The 25,808-nt window shown below is 43.4% G+C and overlaps 2 protein-coding genes across 3 annotated transcripts in view; both read left to right on the plus strand.

Annotated features, from left to right (window-relative positions):
* Positions 1-2,758: 2,758 nt before the first annotated feature.
* zc3hc1 (zinc finger, C3HC-type containing 1) lies at positions 2,759-11,640 on the plus strand. The gene is made up of 10 exons (XM_065021441.1): positions 2,759-2,942; positions 7,153-7,255; positions 7,517-7,667; positions 7,812-7,895; positions 8,105-8,232; positions 8,652-8,800; positions 9,091-9,358; positions 9,549-9,764; positions 10,093-10,308; positions 10,600-11,640. Exons 1-10 carry the CDS (start codon positions 2,806-2,808, stop codon positions 10,669-10,671), a joined length of 1,524 nt encoding a protein of 507 aa, XP_064877513.1. The 5' UTR covers positions 2,759-2,805; the 3' UTR covers positions 10,672-11,640.
* A 4,158-nt stretch (positions 11,641-15,798) lies between these two features.
* Positions 15,799-25,808, plus strand: part of ube2h (ubiquitin-conjugating enzyme E2H (UBC8 homolog, yeast)) — a 42,694-nt gene continuing 32,684 nt past the window's right edge. Inside the window, exon 1 of one of the 2 annotated variants that reach the window (XM_065021443.1) lies at positions 15,799-16,059. In XM_065021443.1, the coding sequence (XP_064877515.1) occupies positions 16,007-16,059 (53 nt within the window). In that variant the 5' untranslated portion in view covers positions 15,799-16,006. The remainder of the gene's footprint in view (positions 16,060-25,808) is intronic. The other variant, XM_065021442.1, reaches the window with a different exon arrangement.

Raw genomic sequence — 25,808 nt, forward strand, 5'->3', positions numbered from 1 at the left:
AAAGCATTAGCTAAATCAATTACTGAAAAACAGCAACTACATGGAGGCACCTGGGATAAACAGTGTTAGGCATCAGGGGTGCTCTAGCATCTACAGCATCATTTACTATTCTAAGGTCTTGCACAACACGATAATCACCAGATTGTTTCCTAACAGGGAAAATTGTTCTGTTACATGGCGAATTCGGGCAGAGAACCAGAGCGCCTCTTTCAACAAGCGCACTATGAATGGGAATGACTACCCAGACTATTTGCATAGCCCCACCCCTTCTGCGCTGCTGCTACTCTCTGTTATTATCGATGCATAGTCACTTTGATAACTCTACCTACATGTACATATTACCTCAACTAACCGGTGCCCCCACACATTGACTCTGTACCGCTAACCCCTGTATATATCCTCGCTATTGTTATTTTATTGCTGCTCTTTAATTATTTGTTACTTTTATATGTAACTTTTTGGGGGTATTTTCTTAAAACTGAATTGTTGGTTAAGTGCTTGTAAGTAATCATTTCACTGTTGTATTCGGCGCATGTGACAAATAAAATTTGATTTGATTTGATGACCTTTTTGGCTTTGTAAAAAAAGGGTACTGAGCTTTGTAAGGTCTGTGGATGCTTTGTGGAACAAGCACAACTTGCGCAGCTCCTTTCATGCGTGCAATGTCGGTCTTTGATTTAGCCCACAGTTCTTCAGGTATATTTTTAGCCAATCATTGATCAACAAGAATTGGTTAAAACTTTAAGTGGGTTATGTGGGGGTGGGAGGCCACCATCTCCGTCTGCTGGTGGAGGATTTGGTAGTGGCGGATACAAGGGGGGCCCCATGAAATAGTTGCCCTCTGAGAAAGGCCAGCCAGGCTTCTTCTCCTTCTTTCTCTTCAAGTTGGCCTCTCACAGAAATCTCCATCTGGTCCAGTCTTATGTTTGGTTCCAATCAAATCAAATCAAACGTTATTTGTCATGTGTGCCGAATACAACAGGTCAGTACCCCCCTAACAAATGTTTTATCCATTGCACTACACAGCCCTTTTGGTTCCCAGCATGGATCCTCCATGCTACTCTTACTATTTCCCTTTCCCATATTAAATCCTTTGTTGAACTCTTTCAGTTTATCACACCATCCCACACTCACACAACTCTCACACTGGGGCTAAACCCCTGTTCAGTTAATTAGTCAATCACACAATACTCACATCCACATTCACTCAGTACTATTCCCAAACACATTCAGTAATCTCCCTTATTACTCCTTATGCATCTTCAACGATTGTCTTGTTGTTATTTCCTATGTATACATATGTATCTTCAACGGTTCTCTTGCCGCTACTTCCTATACATATAAAATAGCACCTCGTGCTCAATAACACCTTGTGCTATTATCATTGATTCTCAGACCTTTAGACACGTCCCATAAATGCCTAAAGACAATTGTCAGTGGGGATTTTCCTTCCCTCACTCTAGCCTTCTCCTAAGACTAGTTATAGCGTTCTCTTAAGACTTTTGGACTCCTGAGTGGCACAGCGGTCTAAGGCACTGCATCTCAGTATTAGAGGCGTCACCACAGATCCTGCTTCGATTCCAGGCTGTATCACAACTGGATGTGATTGGGAGTCCCATAGGGGGGTGCACAATTGGCCCAGCCTCTTCCGGGTTAAGGTTTGACTGGGGTAGGCTGGCATTGTAACTAAGAATTTGTTATTAACTGACTTGTCTTAATAAAAAGACGATGTTACCTTTCTTCATTTTTATGTTTGGTTTTATTGTTGTATTTTTTTTTCTTCTTCAACACATTCATTTAAATTGACTTAGTGAAATCAGTTGAGTTGTCCTTCTAGGTTTCGTAGATGTTGTGTTTCCTCCAAGACGCGTCCCACAGTGGAGCTCTGTTACGGGTGGGTCCTCACCCTCTTTTAGTGAGACGGGAATTTCCCAAGAATGTGCCACCGGTGTTCCCTCTCAGACCTTCATCGAAGTATCACGTCGAGGAGATCAAATATCCTGTTCATGACGCCAGGATTGTCATGGAAATTCACCACTAAGGACTCAAACTCAATGTAAACGAATCAATCTTTATTATAATGGCCAGAGGTTCACAAAATCAATCCAAGCTTGATGAAACTCTGAATAGGGTGTTCCATTTCAGTCCTCTTATACTGCAACATAAACAAGTCATATAAGCATGATTTAAATTATTCATTATTTATCATTAATGTTGTTTGCTGCACGTGACTGACTGACACCTCATGAGGCTTCTTCTCTCAAAGCTGGGACCTTGAAACTGAGATACTGATTTTGGTACCCAAAACAATGTTCTGGGCGTACTGCCAATTGGTCTGAAGAGGACTGTATCACAGTCACCTGGAGGGATGTGTACAATTCATTGCTATCTCTTCAGACAACAAAATTTTCCTTCAAGTCCAATATCTTGAAAACTTGACTGCTGACATGCAAAACATTTTGGAACTGTATCAACAGTGGACTAGTGAAAAAAATACTGAATTTTTTTTTGAGCGGAGTCTCCCTTTAAGAATTTCATAATTTAACCACCAAGGCAAAGGACTTCACAAGGAAATAGTTAAAAAATTTGTTGGATAAATAGCACTGTAAACAGTATAACGATTACAGTGTATGGACTTTGACAGTAGCCTACAGCAAAGGTACATTTAGAAGAATATAATATATTTTATATGGACTTGTAAACATTGGCCACGTGAGTTGAAATCTAAGCAGGGCATTATCCGAAGCGGAACAGATAGCGTTCCTCTTTCAGGGGGGAAGATTTTGCATCTAGCACCGACCGATCATGGCGGCCCTTGGCAGTCGTGGAAATCGTCTTGACAATTCTCCTAACAGACAATTAAAATCTGTTTTAGCATCTCCAGAGAAAGTTCGTGAACTTCTCAACGCAGGTGTGTTGTCGGATGAAAACAGATCAACTGGGTAAGTTTCTGGAGAATTAACGAATGCAAATTTTTAGGGACGTTAACTAGTTTGCTAGCTAGCTTACTGTGGCTGGCTAGCTAACTAGATACCCAGTTACTAACTAACTAGATACCCAGTTACGGATCTAGTTTCCACATGTTGCATTACATTAGCAAGCAAGATGCACACTTTATCGAGACAGGTTTTTTTATGCCTTTCTTACTCGACAGCTAATTTGTGTTTGTTTTGTTATTTTACAATACTGTCTAGCCATTATAGCTGGCTATGTTACGTAGTGGCATGTTCCGTAAACGGTAAATCATATATGCAATGTAAATAATAGTCACAAATGATCAAGACATTTAATTGCAGTATTGTTTTCATAGTAGCTGCTGCATGCGCCACTGTAGTAACATACAATGTCTTCGAGTATGAACTTGGTTATATGTTTTTTTTATATACCATATTTGATTGCTCACATGGGTCCACATGTGTGTTCATAAATTAGGGTTTGTAGCTATCAAATTACTGGAGTGGCTTATGTCATAACCCTCGAAGTACCAGCATGAGGTGAAAATGGCATCCATATTGGTCAGGGAGAAATCCAAACCAGTGTAATTGGAATGAACTGCAGTAGAGGCATAGTCCTAATTTAACTTATGCAGGAAAATAAAAGTAAGGTATGTGTTATATCAGAAATTGTGTAATTGTTCTCAACCTAAAATATTGTCACATCATTTAATAGTTTATACAGGTTTTATACCAATGTTCTGTATAAATGTCCTCTAAAATATATGTAAACAGACCATCATAAATATCTAATTGTTTGTTCTCTTGGAAAGATGTGAGTGCTATTTAAAGATACAATATCAGTGCTTGTTGCATTTACATCTTGTCTAAGTCCTATCATCAACTAATGTCAGCCAGTGTCTGGCTGTGGATTGACTGCATTGTTTGAATGGAATGTTGGCATATTGTCAGTTAATTAAAACAATTGATGGTATCATACCTCTAAAACTATCTGGCTAGCTTGCTAACAAACGTACAGTGCCGATAAACACATTATGAAAGGGATGATCAACAAGGGGCTATATTTTCTATTGAAAATAATAAAGGATGTGGAAGGTGTGTTTAACGATGTGCTAGCGGAGTGGCATTATTTTCCAGAGAACGCATACAGCCCCGAGTTAATTATCCCTTATATACCATGGCTATAATTATCACATTTGCCACTAGAAATGTGTTAATCATCCACTGAAGTAGCTAGCAAGTTTACTAGATAGCTACAATAGTTTCCGTGGTAATCGATGTGAGAGAAATAACGTATTTACCTGATTTGTTGAATATTAATAGTTAACAACTATATGCTTAACAAATAGTGATAGATATTCATGACTAATGCTGTGCTTCTGTAGAGGGTTGGCTCCTCTCTTACACATTCACTCCCCTCAGCTGGTTTAGGCGTGTAGTCAAGGACTTTCTTTGAGACTACGGGACAGAGAGAACTTGAGGGACGGAATAACCTGTTAGCTTTGCTTCTGAGTAACTTGGTCACACAGCATAAGACAAGAGTGACCACAGTTCTTGAGTCTATCCTTTTTCTTTTACGATCTTCCAAGGGCACAGCTGTGTGGAGATATGAAGAGAACAGAGGCTAGCTTGAACTGAAAGGAGAAACGGAACTGCTGTTATCACTTGTTTGTGCTCTATGATCTCACACTACCAATACACATAGGCACAAGAGGATAATAAGGTAGCTTATGATGCCCTGGGCTGCTGGGGATGGGTGGAACCAACCATGACTAAGCAATTTTGGGGTTTCTATATAAACCCCTTGCATTTGTGTATTATTCGGACTCTTCTGGGTGGTCGTTGACCAGCTCCATTATTGCAAAAATGAATCGATATTAAGGTATAATTGTTTGAAGAAATAACAGTCTCTCCTTATTGGTTAGAATTTCCACGACACGAAACAGACAGACTTTCTAGTTTAGCTAACCAAACCATCAGTCCTAGCTTGCTATTATGAAAATCAAATTCAACAATACCAATACTGTTTTCAAGTTGACTTTTGCTTTCAAAACAGCTCAAACAAAACATGTAAACATGACATATGGCCATTGAATTCTACCATACAAATATACTGTACATTATAAGGAAATAATGCCCTTCAAGCCAATTAAAAACAAGTTTTCAATGATGCCATGGTATAATTAAGCAATAAGACATGAGGGGGTATGGTAAACTAAGCAAAAAAAGGAGCGTCCTCTCACTGTCAACTGAGTTTATTTTCAGCAAACTTAATAACATGTGTAAATATTTGTATAGACATAACAACAGACAAACTAGACAAGTTCCACAGACATGTGACTAACAGAAATGGAATGTGTCCCTGAACAAAGGGGGGGTCCAAATCAAAAGACATAGTCCGTATCTGGTGTGGCCACCAGCTGCATTAAGTACTGCAGTGCATCTCCTCCTCATGGACTGGACCAGATTTGCCAGTTCTTGCTGTGAGATGTTACCCCACTCTTCCACCAAGGCACCTGCAAGTTGGGGGGAATGGCTCTAGCCCTCACCTTCCGATCCAACAGGTCCCAGACGTGCTCAATGGGATTGAGATCCGGGCTCTTCACTGGCCATGGCAGAACACTGACATTCCTGTCTTGCAGGAAATCATGCACAGAACAAGCAGTATGGCTGGTGGCATTGTCATGCTGGAGGGTCATGTTTGGTTGAGCCTGCAGGAAGGGTACCACATGAGGGAGGAGGATGTCTTCCCTGTAACGCACAGCGTTGAGACTGCCTGCAATGACAACAAGCTCAGTCCGATGATGCTGTGACACACCGCCCCAGACCATGACGGACCCTCCACCTTCAAATCGATCCCTCTCCAGAGTACAGGCCTCAGTGTAACGCTCATTCCTTTGACGATAAACGGGAATCCGACCATCACCCCTGGTGAGACAAAACGCGACTCGTCAGTGAAGAGCACCTTTTTCCGGTCCTGCGATGGTGGGTTTGTGCCCATAGGCGACGTTGTTGCCGGTGATGTCAGGTGAGGACCTGCCTTTACAACAGGCCTACAAGCCCTCAGTCCAGCCTCTCTCAGCCTATTGGGAACAGTCTGAGCACTGATGGAGGGATTCTGCGTTCCTGGTGTAACTCGGGCAGTTGTTGTTGCCATCCTGTACCAGTCCCGCAAGTGTGATGTACCGATCCTGTGCAGGTGTTGTTACACGTGGTCTGCCACTGTGAGGACGATCAGCTGTCTGTCCTGTCTCTCTGTAGCGCTGTCTTAGGCATCTCACAGTACGGACATTGCAATGTATTGCCCTGGCCACATCTGCAGTCCTCATGTCTCCTTGCAGCATGCCTAAGGCACGTTCACGCAGATGATCAGGGAACCTGGGCATCTTTCTTTTTGTGTTTTTCAGAGTCAATAGAAAGGCCTCTTTAGTGTCCTAAATGTTCATAGCTGTCACTTTAATTGCCTACCGTCTCTAAGCTGTTTGTGTCTTAACGACCGTTCCACAGGTGCATGTTCATTCATTGTTTATGGTTCATTGAACATGCATGGGAAACAGTGTTTAAACCTTTTACAAAGACGATCTGTGAAGTTATTTGGATATTTATGAATTATATTTGAAAGACCGGTTCCTGAAAAGGGGACATTTCTTTTTTTACTGAGTTTATATGGCCAATATACCATGGCTAAGGGCTGTTCTTACGTACAACGATACGCGGAGCGCTAGGACACAGCCCTTAGCCATGGTATATTGGCCATATATCACAACCCCCTGAGGTGCCTTATTGCCATTGATGAACTGTTTACCAACATAATTAGAGCAGTGAAAATAAATGTTTTGACATTCCCATGGTATACGGTCTGATATACCACGGCTTTCAGGCAATCAGCATTCAGGGCTCGAACCACCCAGTTTATAATTTACACTATGTTATGACAGCACTGGCAAACCATGGTTGACCAACTCCCTGACCAAAATGGCTGACCTTTATCCATCATAAGAAGGTCTAGGACCATTCTAGTGACCATGTGACCATGACCATTCTAGTATTCTAATTCCTAATTCTATGGTTGGTACACTGTGTACACGAGATGTTGCTGACTCGCGACACAGAATATCATACGTAACATTTTTAAAGTACCCTATACGAATTGTTGTATTTGATGAATGTTTGTTTAGCCCTATAACTATACTTTCAGTGTTCAGGGGGAGCTGGATAAGGTGGCACCAAACGGCAACAGTCAAGTACCTTGTGAAGCGTCTAACAAAGAAGCCTTTTTCACAAGAGTGGAGTCCTACTCTATATCCTTTCTGCATCCACGCTGCGACATTACATGTTATACTGCCAAAGAGTTGTGTGAATAACCTTTTGAGTAGTACTGTAGTTGTCCAGCACACCCTTTGTTGTCTTTTACACACTAATAACATTGCCTACATTCCCCTTTTCACATTTTTCATCAAGAAAATAACTTTTCACATTTATTTAATCATGATTCTCATTATGATAATATCTAGTGTGCTGTGTAAATTTCCTGTGTAAAAAAGTTTCCTTAGCGGGTGCACTGTCTGAGATGGGCAGGAAAGCCCCGGACTCTCTCCCCCCTGAAGTGTGCCAGCTATGGCTGGATCAACGTGGGCTGTGACATGTTGAAATGTTCAAGTTGCCAGGCTTTCCTCTGTGCATCACTACAACCAACCCTGGACTTCCAGAAATGTGAGCAGAGCAACTGGTTTCACACCCTCTGCTGAACATTCAACCATTATTGCAAAAGCCTTTGTTTTCGTTATTGTTTTAAACACAGAATGTTGTCATTAATTTGTAGATAAATACTTGCCCCTACTTCTTTCCTCTCCATAGATGATTCCCGGATAGCAGAGATAACTAGACAACTACAGACACAGCATGAGAAGTTTTGTCCATGGCCAGACTTTCCATGCCCAGGTAATGCAAAACTTTAATGAATTCATCCTCTTGTTGATTGAAGGTGGGTACCATTGTCTGTGTTCATTAGGCAACAAAAGGAAGAAATTGTATGGATGTACTGAAACAGGGAGGGACTACCTGGACTTGTCCAATAAGAAACAGTCATATTTAAAATTTCTGTTGTGTACCTTACTGAACCTGACCGTGATGTTGTATTGCCGTTTTAGACCGGTTCTGGCTTGTCCCGGCGAACGAGCCATCAGTGCTGCTCAGTGCTTTCCTGGTGCGCTTTCACACCACCTGTCTCCTGGAGCAGCAGCTACCTGCCATGAAGCCAGAACAGCTTAAAACCATGGTGAGGGAGGGGAGCCATGTTCCTACACAACAATGAATCACCTATAGAAAGACAGGTTCTGTCCAGATACTAGCCCCCTCTGCTAGCCCCTTGGAGGTCTATCTATGAGGCGGCAGGGTAGCCTAGTGGTTAGAGCGTTGGACTAGTAACCGGAAGGTCGCAAGTTCAAACCCCCGAGCTGACAAGGTACAAATCTGTCGTTCTGCCCTTGAACACCCACTGTTCCTAGGCCGTCATTGAAAATAAGAATTTGTTCTTAACTGACTTGCCTTATTAAATAAAGGTAAAATAAAAATAAAAATGAACCCTTGGTTTGGGAATGCAGTTCAGCTTTTTCCCCACATGGCTTCTTGCATTACGATCCATTATCCTTTGCACAAAGAGAATCCCTCCCATCTCACCACTTTGTTTCCCTGCAGTCTTTGACGGAGGATGTGATTAGCACTCTACTGCAGTTGATTGAGGATGAACAGAAGAAGCAGGGCAGGTCCCCTCTGAAGTCCACCTCTGATGCCCTGGCTGTCCAGGTGGCTGCCTGCATCGTGGCCCTCTGTGGCTGGACTGGAAGGTTAGACAAGGCTCACAATCTCCTTTTTATTGACAAAACATTTTAGAGACGAAACATTAACGTTAGAAAAATACCAGGTCACTCTTACCAGATTGTGGCACTTAAAAGCCTTTATTGAATTGGCATCTCCATGTAGGAAAGTAAAAAAAATAATAATAATTGTCTTAACTTTTAATTTTGGAAAGCAAAAAGCAGCTTAGCATATTAAGTCAACTCTTTTTTTTTCCCCCTCTGTATTCATGTTATATTAATAGGTTTGTTTCCACCTTCTCCTCTTGCTGTTTTTGCAGCCCAGCTCTGCACGCCACGAGCCTACCCCTCCTCACCTGCTCCTTCTGCATGCGCAAAGTGGGTCTGTGGAACTTCCACCAGATGGAGGGAACTGGAAAAGAGGTAGAGGGAGACGTCCCAAAGTCCCCCACCACCCCGACGTCATCTACACCCCTGCCTGCACCCGAGGCCCAGGGGGACAGGAAGACTCCCACCTCGCCCTCACCTTCTCCTACTCCCTACCGCAGGGGGCTGCGGAGCCAGGACAAGACCAGAGGCTCAGAACAGGTAGGTCTCAGGCAAGGCAGGCCACTTGAACTGGACGAATAGGTTAAGGTGGGAGTTGGAAGTTCTAGCAAACCTGTTTCTCCAGTTTCTCGGTTCTTTGTAGCTTTCATAATGTTGTCACATGGACTCTCATACCTCTAGTCATGGATCTGTTTGTTAAAGTTGTTCTCTGTTGATTGTGTCTTGGCAGCCTGTGGGCAATCTGTCCCCCATGGTGGTCCGCACCCGCAGCAGGGACTCTCCCAGCCCCAGCGAGGAGCAGCTTGGCCCTCTGCCCAGGGGGAAGAGGCCCATGACCGGGGGCCGAGGCCAGGGGGAGGGGACAGGGAGCGAGGGGACTGCTTCGGGGGGCTCTAGCCCCCAACGCAACCCCAAACGCATGTGCCTCTCCTCAGCCAGTAGCCCTGTAAGTCTTTACTCTCTGTGTTTGCACCAGGTGTGTCTGGATTGCCCAGACCTGGGATATGTATGTGTGTGTGTGTGTGTGTGCACTCTGTAGAAGATATAATACAGACAAATCTATCATCTATTTTAACACCACCCTTACCTAAAAATGTCTGCCTTGTTTTAACTGATCTTGGCCACTGGGTGCATGGGGGAGGGGAATGCACTTCAAGGTGAAGTTAAACTACTAAACTGACTCATGAGCAGCATCTAACTTCACCCTACTCCGGTGCATGCCACAAGCTATGCTACAGTCGACCGTTTGACTTTCTCCATTCTCTTGTTTTCAGGAGGGCCCCCTGCATAGGAGTGTGTTTGACCCACTAGCCCAGCACAGAGACTGGTGCCCCTGGGTGAATGTAGGCAAGGAGAACACCCAGCCCACTGGTGGTGTACCCCTGCTGGGCCAAGACGGAGAGCACCAGCAGGGCTGGAAGGCTGCACTCACTCTCCTCCTCCCCATGAAGAAGCACTTCAGCCCAAACAAGGCAGCCAGTCCCCTACAGGTGAGAATCAAAAACCTGGATGTGGTAAAATGGTGGTCCTGTGTCTCACTTGGTTGAGCATGGCTCTAACAATTCCAGCATTGTGGGTTTGATTCCTGCTGGGAGCACCCATACGAAAATGTAAGCTTACAAGGATGTAAGTCACTCTGGACAAAAGCGTCTGCAAAAATGGCGTACTATTATGACAATGGAGAAATGTATATTGCATTGTTACAGTTTCAGCGTTTGGTCATACCTCTGCTATATGAGCAAGCTTCCATTTCTAACACTTCTGTTCCCTCTTTCCTCCAGGGTCCACATGACAAGTCTAAAAGAGTGTTTGCTATCTTCCGTCAGTGGCAGGTATCTTCCCCATCTCAGTAAGGTCTTCCTCTCCACCCCAGAGACAGGATCATCGTGACATTCTCCATTGATATTCTTCCCTGTGGTATGCTGTACTGTACTAGTTGCACTAACAGTTTTTTCATATCCGTGTGTTTCTCCCATCCGTTAAGTCAGGTTTACAATCATGGGGGGGTGTGATATGAATTGAAGTACAGATGAGGATGGTTTTGCCAATGAACTTTGGAATGTTGCCCGGCTGCATGGTTCGAAAGCGATGAGTTCTTCAGACATTGCCCACCAATGAAATTCTGTTCTGAATGCAGTTTTTTAAAAGTGGGTTGACTTTACACTAAACTTAGAACCCACAGAATGCAATGGCACACAGACACTGCCTGGTCTCAGACCTGCGCCTTGCCTCGTTTGTTTTACCTCCTATGAAGACCACATGTGCTCTTGTCCTGTCGTGTGTCTATGGCATATATGAGGGACAAGGACTCTGAAATCTACCCCGTGAGAAAGAGCCATCTGGCTTACACTGGAAAAAAAGTCAAATGTATTATCTTCAAATAGTATACTCTGTCAAGTAGAAGTGTAAACATTTATTTACATTTTTACCCTAAAAGCTGTGAGGAAGTCATTTTTTTCAGTGCTGTTTTTTTCCAGAGAGTATAAAGACGTAGATATAGGATTTCTAAACTTTAGGCGTACTAAATTTTTTTGCAATTTTGTTACACAAATATTTTTAGACACTTTGAAAAAGCGTTTTGGTCGTGTTAGTTTGCAAGTCTAAAGTGCTAAAGGGAGGGAGGGGGAAATCTTTTAATTGTAGATGTTAAACCAGGTAGAACAAATCATTTGCCGTAGAAGTCAGAGGATGTTTGGGGAGAACGTTGATTTAGTCTTTCATTCCATTTGCCTTTGTGGTTTTCTTAGCCAATGCAGTCCCTTCTACTGTGCATGTGCTTTTACTCTCCTAAGAGGATTTAATAAAATGTTCCTCTTTCTGCATGTTTATTTTTACTCTGCATTTTATCTTCATGTGTTCCCACAGCATATCCAATTTGTTGTGGAAGGATAAACTAATGACAAATTCAAATGCGGCTTCAGAAGAGAACATGTCGCTGGCACTGTTCCAGTAAATGTGGTCTTAATAAGTAGTTTGGAGAACGAAGCTTGGATCTGGGACTGTATCCACATAGCATCTGAGTGCTGATCTAGGATCTGCCTGTATAATCTTGTCAGTTATGATCTAAAAAGCACAACTGATTCTAGACCAGCACTCCTACTCTATGCTTTGAGGATACAGGCCATGGTTTTGAGTGGCCCTTAGTCTTCTCACAGCAGCGTCTATGACCTACACAATAGCCCTAACTCTTCCCGGGCTGTCCTGTGGTTCCACACTGAGGTACTCAAGGTCAGCCCATTATCCATTACAGTGGCAGTGAAGAGTTTCATTTCAGGGTCCTCCCTGGTGGCCATTTTGTCTGCTCTCATTTAAAACCAGACAACGTGCAGTTTTTTCCTTCACATCTTAGAATCAGTCAAGCTTAGTACTAGTAATGCTACTCAGGTTGAGGTGTAATATCTAGCCTATTAGTCTGACTTACACAACTAATGGTAATATATTAGAAAAAGAAAGCGGTTAGTAGAGAAGAAAAACATGGCTGTTATGAGCAGCAGCTAACTGAGTTTGTCCTTGATACATCATTGCATTTATAGCCTTGGTCTTGCTCAGAAAGAACTCTCTTGGTTAGGTCCCATCTGTATCCTATGTTGTTGCACACGTTTTGAGTTATTCTGTAATGTTTCTGTTTCTAAGAGGGAATTCAACTGTGAGAGAGCTGGTAGAAATCCTTAACATGTATTATATTAAGGGATCCTGGGAAGGTACTAAGTGTGCAGATAAAACAAACCTGGCAGCGATGCGGTTTTGTGGCCTGGATTCCCCTTCTAGTGTTGCTTAGAAGAGAGAGGCTGTGTCCTATGGACTGACAATGTTAGCAATCTGGTGTCTGCCTTGCCAGTTGCCACCCAACATCTGTGCATTCAACGCTGGGGGAGGGAAGGGGAGTCAAAGAAATATGCCACATGATGGGGGAGAATCTGTCTGAACTGGAAGCAATCCCACAGAGAAGGACGTGTCCATGAAAATAATATATTCCTGAACTCGGAACCAAAATATGTAAATCAAATCAAATGTATTTATAAAGCCCTTCTTACATCAGCTGATATCTCAAAGTGCTGTACAGAAACCCAGCCTAAAACTCCAAACAGCAAGCAATGCAGATGTAGAAGCACGAAGCAACTTAAGATATTCACTATTTGATGGATGAGGAATCTGACAAGTGTGCCTTTTAGCTTTTTATTGCATCAAGGATCAATGCAAGTTTTTATATTCAAACACCCATTTAATTAAGATCACTTCATTGCTTAATCACACACAAGGACTTACTGAAATTTGATTTCCACTTTTAACCCAACCCCTCCGGAAGACATACAGTACCAGGCAAAAGTTTGGACACGCCTACTCATTCAAGGGTTTTATTTATACCATTCCTACATTGTAGAATAGTGAAGACATCAAACTATGAAATAACACATATGGAATAATGTAGTAACTAAAAAAGTGTTAAACAAATCAAAATATATTTTATATTTGAGATTCTTCAAAGTAGCCACCTTTTGCCTTGACAGCTTTGCACACGCTTGGCATTCTCTCAACCAGCTTCATGAAGTAGTCATCTGGAATGCTTTTTCAACGGTCGTGAAGCAGTTCCCACATGCTGAGCACTTGTTGGCTGCTTTTCCTTCACTCTGCGGTCCAACTCATCCCAAACCATCTCAATTGGGTTAAGATCGGGTGATTGTGGAGGCCAGGTCATCTCATGCAGCACTCCATTACTCTCCTTATTGGTCAAATAGCCCTTACACAGCCTGTGGGTGTGTTGGGTCAATGTCCTGTTGAAAAACAAATGATCGTCCCACTAAACGCAAACCAGATGGGATGGTGTATTGCTGCAGTATGCTATGGTATCAATGCTGGTTAAGTGTGCCTTTGAATTCTAAATAAATCACTGACAGTGTCAGCAGCAGAGCACCATCACACCACCTACATGCTTCATAGTGGGAACCACACACGTGGAGATCATCCATTCACCTACTCTGTGTCTCACAAAGACACGGTGGTAGGAACCAAAAATCTCAAATTTGGACTCAAATTTCCACTGGTCTAATGTCCATTGCTCATGTTTCTTGGCCCAAGCAAGTCTTTCTTCTTATTGGTGTCCTGTTAGTGGTTTCATTGCAGTAAATTAACCATGAAGAACAGATTCTGACAGTCTCCTCTGAACAGTTGATGTGTCTGTTACTTGAACTCTGAAGCATTTATTTGGGCTGCAATCAGAGGTGCAGTTAATTGCTGATTTCTGAGGCTGGTAACTCTAATGAACTTATCCTCAGCAGGGGAAGTAACTGGGTCTTCCTGTGGCGGTCCTCATGAGAGCCAGTTTCATCATAGCGCTTGATGGTTTTTGCAACTGCACTTGAAGAAACTTTCAAAGTTTTTTCCAGATTGACTGACCTTCATGTCTTAAAGTAATGTTGGACTGTCATTTATCTTTGCTTATTTGAGCTGCTCTTGCCATAATATGGACTTGGTCTTTTACCAAATAGGGCTATCTTCTGTATACCACCCCTACATTGTCACAACACAACTGATTGCCTCAAACAAAATTCCACAAATTAACTTTTTATCAAGGCACACCTGTTAATTGAAATGCATTCTATGTGACTACCTAATGAAGCTGGTTGAAAGAATGCCAAGTGTGTGCAAAGCTGTCATCAAGGCAAAGGGTGGTTACTTATTTAGAATCTGAAATATAAAATATATTTTTATTTGTTTAACACTTTTTTGGTTACTACATGATTTCATATATGTCCTAGTTTGGATGTATTCACTATTATTCTACAATGTAGAAAATAGTTCAAATTAAGAAAAACCCTTGAATGAGTAGGTGTGGCCAAACTTTTGACTGGTACTGTACATATACAGGTTTTGTAGAGGGGGCCTGTTCTTGTGGGGGGTTAAGTGCCTTGCTCAAGGGCACAACAGATAGGATTTGATACCAGCAACTCTGGTTGCTCCCCCTCACACACTTACACTGAACTGGAGAAGCACAGTGATTAATGAGGCCCTCTGCTCTATTTTGGTATTTTCTTTTGCCTCTGCAGCGCCTTTGACCTTGCGATTGATGAGTAGGCTCTGTGTGTGTGTGGCTGGATTTGGGTTGCGGGTGGACTACACGATGTGCAGTTTGCACTGGGCTGTGTGGAAAGACGGTAGGTAATGGAATACTCCTTGTGAGAATGGTGTTGTGCCGAAAATCCCCCCCCCCCTTCGAGTACTTCATTGCTGCAACTTGCTTGCTAGTTGAGATTTCTGCTCTTCACTCCATTGTCAGTTTAGCCTACATTTCTCTGAACTTAGAAGCAGAAAGCATTTTTGTCTGCAGTTTTCATTTTGGCTATTTGTTTCAAATGTATGTGGCGGTTCTAGCTTGTATGGCGCTCTGGGCGAACCCCCTTCAGCGCCCAGGGGGCGCCCGCACTAGGGGTGCCCCGTGCCGCCTCTGGCAAGATGTCGCCCGTACCTAAATCCGCTACTGATTGGTATTAGTCTATGAATTCATCTCTCCCATGTCTTATTCAACTAATATTTTTGAAATGTAAGGATAATAATTCAGCCATTGTTGTTCTGAAATGTTTATTTGCTTGCCAACATTTTACTCTCTCCTCTATGTTTAATATAACACACGTACATTCATTATTCATTTCGGTTGCCTATCCTGACGTGAAGTTTGTTCAAAATAAAGTATTTTACTCTGTACCACAGAAAGAATTTTACTCTAGCCACCAAATTAAGAAAATTAGAAGGGGGGGGGGGGGGTTCTAGCAGGGGGAGAGAGATAATTAAGAGTGCCATTACCACTTTTTTTTAAAAAGCAAACACTTTATTTTCATATTAAAATCTCAGTCTATGGTCAAAATAATAGCTTAGCTATGTGGCAGCTTGTCCATCAAACATTTTTACGTTGATAAGTCTGTAAAGACTACTAACACAATTTTGCCATTTATGTTGACGTTTTTTGTCTCGTGTATATGACGCGGTCGGCGGAGGGATAGCAGAAGCTTCAGGACAGTGAGAGCTCGGCAGCGAGAGAGACGGGCTATACGTTGCTGCAGATAGAGTAGGGGACGTGGAAAGATTTCGTTATACGCATTTGCGACGAAAGCAAATGTAAACTTTGGGATAATACAGCTAGACGTTTGAGCTGCCATCACTTTACGACTTGGTGTTCAACAGTGGAATATAAAAATGTCGTCTCCAAGTCCGGGTAAAAGGCGAATGGATACTGACGTGGTGAAACTGTATCCTTTCAGAACATAAACAACAGAAGAATTCAAGCTAGCTGCTAACGTTCTACACTATTTAGCTAGCGATATTTTTTCTGTGGTTTTCCATCTTTTTATAGATGGCTAGTAATGACAGCTGCTTGAAATGCATAGTTTGTGTAATAAATTAATAGCATTGATTATTGCTCACGTTTAATGGCAATAACGTTAACTATGTCTTTAAAAAAAGTGTATTTCTAATGCTAGCTAACGTTACAGTAGATAACTTGGCTTAGGTAACTAGCTAACGTTACCTTGATGAGTTACATGCCACAGTTAGCTATGATGCCTAGCTAACGTTAGCTAATTAACCAGACTATGCACAGAGACTGATAGAATGTGTTGCCAAGTTTGTTCATTACCTGCTAGTTAGCTGTAGCTATCTTGTTTTAAAACCATTTAAAATGTTAACGTTAATTTGTTTGTTTTTCAAACCAGCCAAAGCTCAGTATTTTTGACGTGGTTACAGTAGCTATTAAGCCCATATCAAAAAATGTTGTCCGGCTAGCTAGCTATCGTTACACAAAAGGACATCCTGTTGTTTTGCTCGAGTTGACCTAGCTAGCTACCTTAACTTACCTAGTGGAAGATGCAATTTCAACTTCACGATTTTTATATATTGTATATATTATGACGAACATTGATTAAGACTCAAGCCCACGCCTGCGGTAATGAAGGCTATTAGCAAAAGTACTTTTTATCCTATTTTCAGGTTGACTTGTCACGTTTGTTTACATAACGCTACGACATGAAAACTGCTTTATTTCGACCATCACTGAGTCTCGACGACAAACTTAACGCGAGCCCTATTTGAGATTTGGTCCTCTTAGAAGTATAGCTAGCTATTTTGTTATTTTCCATTAAACTATGAATTACTTTTATCTATCGCGAAAATCCCAATCTGTTTATTTGATTAGCTGTTAAGTATGCTTTGCTAGGTAGGCAGAAATATTGGATTTGTATCTATCATAACATTGCTGCATTGCGGAATAGAATAGTTTGCAGAAAATGTTATTCTCTTATTTCGATAACCACTAAAGAACCATTGGCTAGAGAACTACAGCTTAACCATCTAGGTTCGTGGACCTGTGTTGTGCGCTGTCAAATTCTTTACTTTTGCATTCAACAACAGCTCGAGAGTTCCCATTTTGTTATAGATCCCTTTCTGCCTCTATACATCTACAAAGAAATGAACAGAGGCAACAGGACTCCCATTTACAAAACAGTTTTTTAAAAGTTAATTTTCTTTGTATATGCCAAAATGCAGTGCAAAGTTATTGAAAAATATTCTAGGCCTATTGAAGTTCCCTGCGAGATTCAGGGGGGGGGGAACAAGTTTTGTTTTTGTCCCCAGTGTGCCCTGCAGTGGAGTTTAATGATTGGGTCGGTCTGTTACTACCCGGAAACCAGTAGAGGGTGGGACTAGGAACAGCTGATTGAGTGACCTCAGTTCTTGTTCAAATATGGGGTAGGAGGAGGGGGTTGGAGAAATCCACAAACAAGACTAAGCCCTTCCTCCACCGAGAGTCACAAAAGCAAGTGCTGCGGGTAAAAAGTTGTTGAACAAAGGCAGTTTTTTTCCTTGTTTTGGGTAAAAATGCTTTTTGTCAATACTTGCTGCTGAACCTTTTGCAGCTCCAGTTAAGCGTTTAGCCTAGTTGTGCCTTTTTATTTTATCATTGGGTGTAGTTGCCGGAGTTCAATGTGGAGAGTGGTCACTTCTATCGTTAGGCCTACTTTGCCGTTTTCAAACCAAATCCTCAAGAGTTTCATAGTTTTGAGTCATGCTGAATTCTGCCTGCCTGCTACTCACTGGCTTATTTATTGTGCCGTCCTCCCTAAGGCATTTGTATAAGTGCTCCTTGCTAGCAACTGCATTTGTGTGTGGGGTATATGTTCAAGAAAAAATGCTATTTGTGTGCATGTATGGCACGCTTGTATGCACCTCCATCTACGCTTGAGTTGTCCTTGTTTGTGTATTTGCAGGGTTGGGGTCAGGGACACTGCGCAGCTGTTTTGTGTGTAGTGTGTCATTGCAGTAGGCAGCACAGCACAGTCTTCTCTCTGTGCCGCAGATCACCACAGCCTCCCCCATGTAACCAAAACCCGAAACTAACACCAGCTTTGGAGAGGGACTTCTCATGGGGCTGACTGACGCCGAGAACGAACCACGCTTAATTTGCTGCGGCACAAGAGAGCGTAAAAATCTGGAGCAAGCTCAATAGGGACTTCATGTCAGAATGACCTGGCCGTGTAGCATAGGGTTTGAAACTCTTCCTAAGTCAGAAAACAAAATGGGGATCTGCCTGTGTCGTTGGCACCTACCTCCATAACATGGAATAGGTCAGGTCTGTCCTTCAGATTGAATGAAATAGTCCCAGTAGAGGTATGGAATGTCTTCTACACTTCCTGCTGCTGTAGGTGCACTCCCTCTTCTGTCTCCATCTCTTCTGTTTCTCTCTTTCCCTCTTTCAGTCTCCCTCTTGATCACTCACACCACATCAAAGCTTGCTGTCTGAGTGGCAATGGATCTTGCATCAGTAATCCCTGCAACATGAAATACCTGTAATCTACTACATAAATCCACTTCTAACTATAACAGTCCTATATAACAGTAGATAAGTTACACTGACTGCTTGAATATTTCCAGTTAATTGGTGACATACTGTACTCGTTGACCAGTATTTTTCATTCTCAGCATCTCGTGTAGTGGGAATAAGCCTAACCCTGTGTCCTCACTCCTCTTTCACCTGCCTGGTCAGTACTTCACTGGATAGGCATCTTTTCAACATGTAGGCTTTGCATTGATCTGTGAAGGTGCACTTGTGTTGGAAGTGGTGCTCGTGAGGACCTGAGAGAGTCTCATTATTCTGTAATTTACCCTGGCTGATGAACTGGAAGCCCCCAGGACTTCACAACCAACTGAGTACAATGGGCTATTATCTATATCACTGTCGCTATACGGAATGACTACAAACTGGTTTAAAAGACTTGGAGAGAGTTGAACAAAGTTTCCTCTTGTTCTTAAATACATGGCCAAAATTGTGAGCCATTGTTGGCTATTTCAGCTGTTAGAAGGAACATTTGTATATTTGAAGGTAGACACTTAGTATTGAGAATAAGGTGTAGCCTACACTTCAACGGTACAGTAGGCTTAACCTTAAGCACTGAAAGGGTAGAGCTGCCGCTTTCAGGGTGCGGGACTCGAACCCGGAAGCATATAAGAAATCCTGCTGTGCCCTGCGACAAACCATCAAACAGGCAAAGCGTCAACAAAGGGCTAAGATTGAATCATACTACACCGGCTCTGACGCTAGTCTTATGTGGCAGGGCTTGCAAACTATTACAGACTACAAAGGGAAGCACAGCCGTGAGCTGCCCAGTGACACGAGCCTACCAGACGAGCTAAATCACTTCTTTGCTCGCTTCGAGGCAAGTTACGCTGAGGCATGCATGATAGCATCAGCTGTTCCGGATGACTTTGTGATCACGTTCTCGGTAGCCGACATGAGTAAGACTTTTTAAACAGGCCAACATACACAAGGCTGCGGGGCCAGACGGATTACCAGGACATGTGCTCCGGGCATGTGCTGACCAACTGGTAGGTGTCTTCACTGACATTTTCAACATGTCCCTGATTGAGTCAGTAATACCAACATGTTTCAAGCAGACCACCATAGTCCCTGTGCCCAAGAACACAAAGGCAACCTACCTAAATGACTACAGACCCGTAGCACTCACGTCCGTAGCCATGAAGTGCTTTGAAAGGTTGGTAATGGCTCACATCAACACCATTATCACAGAAACCCTAGACCTACTCCAATTTGCATACCGCCCAAACAGATCCACAGATGATGCAATCTCTATTGCACTCCACACTGCCCTTTCCCACCTGAACAAAAGGAACACCTATGTGGGAATGCTACTCATTGACTACAGCTCAGCGTTCAACACCATAGTGCCCTTAAAGCTCATCACTAAGCTAAGGATCCTGGGACTAAACACCTCCCTCTTTAACTGGATCCTGGACTTCCTGACGGGCCGCCCCCAGGTGGTGAGGGTAGGTAGCAACACATCCGCCACGCTGATCCTCAACACTGTAGCTCCACAGGGGTGCGTGCTCAGTCCCCTCCTGTACTCCCTATTCACCCACGACTGCATGGCCAGGCACGACTCCAACACCATTAAGTTTGCAAACGACACAACAGAGGTAGGCCTGATCCCCGACAACGACGAGACAGCCTAGAGGGAGGAGGTCCGAGACCTGGCCGGGTGGTGCCAGAATAACAACCTATCCCTCAACGTAACCATGATTGAGGAGATGATTGTGGACTACAGGAAAAGGAGGACCGAGCATGCCCCCATTCTCATTGACGGGGCTGTAGTGGAGCAGGTTGAGAGCTTCAAGTTCCTTGGTGTCCACAACAACCAACTAGAATGGTCCAAACACACCAAGACAGTCGTGAAGAGGGAACGACAAAGCCTATTCCCCCCTCAGGAAACTAAAAAGATTTGGCATGGGTCCTGAGATCCTGAAAAGGTTCTACAGCTGCAACATCGAGAGCATTGGTTGCATCACTGCCTGGTACAGCAATTGCTCGGCCTCTGACCGCAAGGCACTACAGAGGGTAGTGCGTACGGCCCAGTACATTACTGGGGCTAAGCTGCCATCCAGGACCTCTACACCAGGCGGTGTCAGAGGAAGGCCCTAAAAACTATCAAAGACCCCAGCCACCCCAGTCATATACTGTTCTCTCTACTACCGCATGGCAAGCGGTACCGGAGTGCCAAGTCTAGGATAAAAAGGCTTCTCAACAGTATTTACCCCCAAGCCATAAGACTCCTGAACAGGTCATCAAATGGCTACCCGGACTATTTACAATGTGTGACCCCCCTCCCAACCCCTCTTTTTACACTGCTGCTACTCTGTTTATCATTTATGCATAGTCACTTTAACTATACATTCATGTACATACTACATACTACATTGGCTAACCGGGCTATCTGCATTGTGTCCCGCCACCCACCAACCCCTCTCTTACGCTACTGCTACTCTTTGTTCATTATATATGCATAGTCACTAACCATATCTACATGTACATACTATCTCAATCAGCCTGACTAACCGGTGTCTGTATGTAGCCTCGCTACTTTTATTGCCTCGCTGCTGTATATAGCCTGTCTTTTTACTGTTTTATTTCTTTACTTACCTATTGTTCACCTAACACCTTTTTTGCACTATTGGTTAGAGCATTTCACTGTCAGGTCTACACCTGTTGTATTCGGTGCACGTGACAAATAAACTTTGATTTGAAGTTGTACTCACAGTCGCAACAAGGGAATAACTTTTCTGAAGGTGCCCTTAAACATGTAGGGAACTTCTTCCATATGTCATTTTTTCTGATGTTGCGCATGTTGTTTTACTGAGTCAGTGACACATTTTCCTCACTTGAGAGTTAATCAGGACATGGATTTTTTATTATTATGGATATTCATAACCAGACATTGTTGTTTAAGGTTAAACCTCTCTCAGGCTGGGCTGGATAGGGCCTGAATCCCCAACTGAAAGCCCATAATAAGTGATTGGATAGCGGTTCTCTGAAGCATGTCGGACAGCCAGTGAATCTTCAGGGAGGCTGTGCTATGGGAGCCTGGGGCTGTGTTTTCACATGCTTCGCTGGCCTGAGTTATCCGTCATCATTCCTGGAGTCGCCTGCCTCAAGGTCCGTCACTCAACTCCGCATCTTTTTGTGCGTGGGGGAAGGGGTCCATTGGGTGAAGGTGGTCTGTGTGCATGTGTTACATTGTGTCTTTGCTGAAGTGAGGGAGAGAAGGGTTGGTCTGGCAGGAACGCTTCCCTTCTTGTTAGACTGTGTGTGTGTCCCATTCCACCACACACACATCCCAAGCAATGAGTCAATCGGGCAGTCACTGAGTGGAATACCAATCCTGGGCTTTAGCTGTCCCAGGTTTGGCCCCGCTGTGCCCCCTTGTCTGACATCCGGCCCTCATCAGCACGCCTTTGTCTGCCCTTACAGGAACCGTGTGACCCCCCGCCCCTCCCTCTGCTGCTGTGTCAGTCCATGTGATGCCACATTGAACAGGTCCTTCACCGCACTGCCCCTTTGTTACAGGCCTGCACTAACTAGATTGCTGGCACACTGTAGGGAAGGAGCCAGTGGTTTTGTGTGGTGGCAGACAAGGAGAAAAGGCTCCTGTTGAATCAGTGGGGACAATGAGAAAGGCCTAATGGGTATAATACTAAGTCATATTTACCCTGCTGTATTATTACATTTGTGATGCTGTTTCACACTTTCAAACATTAGACCCACACAGCCTACCGTCTTGTTTTCGCATTGGTCAATGTTTGTAACGGTCTTCGTTACGATTCGTAAATCTGTTTCGGGGTTCTATAGCAGGGGCCCAGACTTGAGTGACGGGCTGTGTTTTCCAGGGTCTTGGATCAGGGCTTGTGTGACAGTGGGAGATTTGAGGCCCTCTGTAATCCCACAGCGCTAACTGTAAAGGCTTCCTGCACGCATGGCTGAGTCGTCTCAGAAGAACAGATGGACTCAAGTTCTTGTCTTTGTCTCCCAACATTTGCTGTTGCTGCTGTTGCTGCTGTTGCTGCTGTTGCTGTTGCGTGTACATGGCTTGTCCTGTCCAACGGTTTGAAACACTAGGTTACATGTTAATCATTCTCTGGAATAGCAATGTTACCTTATTACAGCCTGCTCCATAGCCCATCAGCTGGTTAAATAGAAGTCGAATGAGAGTGAAGTTAATGTGAACAGTAATCAGTCCTATCAACACTCCACTTCCCTGGACTGTATCGGGTGATGGGGATCTCTCGCTCTGGCTCTCCCTGGATCAGCTTACTAAAAGCAGCCCCTGTCGTGTGTGTTTTTGTGCAATGATTAATTTCACTCCCTTTCCAGCCCCCCGACAAAGGCTGCTGCTAGCTACAGCCGTATCCACCCCACAACAAGCTGCGAAAGACGTCTTCTCTCTGTCCACATCTCCTTTATTCTTAGCTACAGTGAGCAGCACTCTTTAAGCAATCGCCTGGCGTTTTGTTTTTCTCAGCCCTCTCCATTCAAAGTAATGCAATCACAAGCCTGCCTGCTTATGGATGGATGCCTGGTTTGGTTGTTTGATCGTACGTGGCACAATGCTCTGTAAATAGATAGTTGATCTAGTGAGGGGGAGAGCGGTGTGGAGTGCTCACTCAGGGAGGGAGTCATTATTCCTGCAGTGGGGGGGATTTCACACGAGAGAGGAGACAAAGAGCGAGAGCTAGGCCCTGGAAAGTGCCTGTACCATAGTGTAGCTCACTGTTCTAGCTAGCTCTCTCTGTTCCCAGACATGACCCTGTGCTGTGGTAAACATGTTACGTTGTTGCAGAAGGTAGGTCCCTAAATGGCAGGTAATTCAAAGAAAGAAGACTAGTAGATTGTTGCAGATAGAAATGACATGAGCTGACATGATTCTTTATTCTACATGTAAAAGTGGCATGTTTGTTCTACGTAACATATTTCTATCTGAATGTTCCACAACGCTGTCTGTGCCCCAGGACTGTTCTGTTACTGTTAGTCAGTGTTGTTTCTGGGTCACACAGGTTTAGCCTTTAGTGGTTTTGTAATGTAGCTCTGTCACAGGCAGCCCCATCCCAAGGGGTAGATGGTAGCACCAGGGACAGGGAGGTACTATCAAGTCCTCTATCACCAGGCTGGGCGTGTCTCTCTAGGCCTGGCTGCTAGAGAGCGCCTGGGAAAGGCTGGATCAATTGGTCTAGCAGTCTCAAATCATATACGCTATGTAATTTCATCCAATAATATATCACGATTCAATGCTGCAATTTAGTGTTTTGATGTTCCAAACACATTGCTTACCATAGTAGGCTATGTCTGCTGCAGAGGTTCAAGAGAGAACCATGAGATTTTTGATTACCAATATAAGTATATTGCTGTAAACATGTTGCCAATTGGGCCTCTGGAGCAAAAGTAGGGGGATCCACTTCTCCTTAATTACTCAATGTTGTTTTTGAACCATATCCAGACGTGTGACCCGTCCAAAGTACAGTCTGTGACCATTTAGCATAGTACAGTCTGTGACCATTTAGCATAGTAGAGTCTGTGACCATTTAGCATAGTAGAGTCTGTGACCATTTAGCATAGTAGAGTCTGACCATTTAGCATAGTAGAGTCTGACCATTTAGCATAGTAGAGTCTCTGACCATTTAGCATAGTAGAGTCTGTGACCATTTAGCATAGTAGAGTCTGTGACCATTTAGCATAGTAGAGTCTGTGACCATTTAGCATAGTAGAGTCTGTGACCATTTAGCATAGTAGTCTGTGACCATTTAGCATAGTAGAGTCTGTGACCATTTAGCATAGTAGAGTCTGTGACCATTTAGCATAGTAGAGTCTGTGACCATTTAGCATAGTAGAGTCTGTGACCATTTAGCATAGTAGAGTCTGTGACCATTTAGCATAGTAGTCTGTGACCATTTAGCATCGTAGAGTCTGTGACCATTTAGCATAGTAGAGTCTGTGACCATTTAGCATAGTAGAGTCTGTGACCATTCAGCATAGTAGAGTCTGTGACCAGTACATCTCCAGCACGTACCATAGCAGAGTCTGTGACCAGTACATCTCCAGCACGTACCATAGTAGAGTCTGTGACCAGTACATCTCCAGCACGTACCATAGTAGAGTCTGTGACCAGTACATTTTCAGCACGTACCATAGTAGAGTCTGTGACCAGTACATTTTCAGCACGTACCATAGTAGAGTCTGTGACCAGTACATTTTCAGCACGTACCATAGTAGTCTGTGACCAGTACATTTTCAGCACGTACCATAGTAGAGTCTGTGACCAGTACATTTTCAGCACGTACCATAGTAGAGTCTGTGACCAGTACATTTTCAGCACGTACCATAGTAGAGTCTGTGACCAGTACATTTTCAGCACGTACCATAGTAGAGTCTGTGACCAGTACATTTTCAGCACGTACCATAGTAGAGTCTGTGACCAGTACATTTTCAGCACGTACCATAGTAGAGTCTGTGACCAGTACATTTTCAGCACGTACCATAGTAGAGTCTGTGACCAGTACATTTTCAGCACGTAGCATGGCAGCGTTCTACTGCTTGTACTCCACTTCACTTCCCATGCCTCAGTGGGGAAATGCAGTTGGTTATAGATGAGATTTAAATAGAATTGGAATGCCTGAGGCTAGATGACAAGTTAGTAAGATTGCTGTGTATTGTACAGTTAGTCTCCGGGCACAGAATTAAATGGACCATATTATGTTTCTCCGTCCCAGTGTCTTGAAGAAGAGCTCTGTGATATCCACTTCTTTTGAGATACAAGGACCAGTGGAAGTAGGGAAATCTGTCCCTTAAATGTTGTTGAGCTTAACTTGTTGACTTCTATAGGTTACTATTGCTAGAGAAAGATGAATGGGCCTATATGTTACTGTAGGTCGCCATATTCAATTCACATCAAAGCTGAGGAAGGAAGTTCACTGCCAGTCTTGGATGAAAACGTATCCAGGTATACACTACTGTTCATGTTGGGTCACTTAGAAAAGCACTTTTTCTTTTGCCCATTTAAAATAACATCAGAAAATTTATCAGAAATACAGTATAGACATTGTTAAAACTGAAGATCTCGTACAATGCTGTGTACTACTCCCTTCACAGAACATTGCATCCCGGAGT

The sequence above is a fragment of the Oncorhynchus nerka genome, linkage group LG8, assembly GCF_034236695.1.
Source record: "Oncorhynchus nerka isolate Pitt River linkage group LG8, Oner_Uvic_2.0, whole genome shotgun sequence".
NCBI classification, from domain to species: Eukaryota; Metazoa; Chordata; class Actinopteri; order Salmoniformes; family Salmonidae; genus Oncorhynchus; species Oncorhynchus nerka.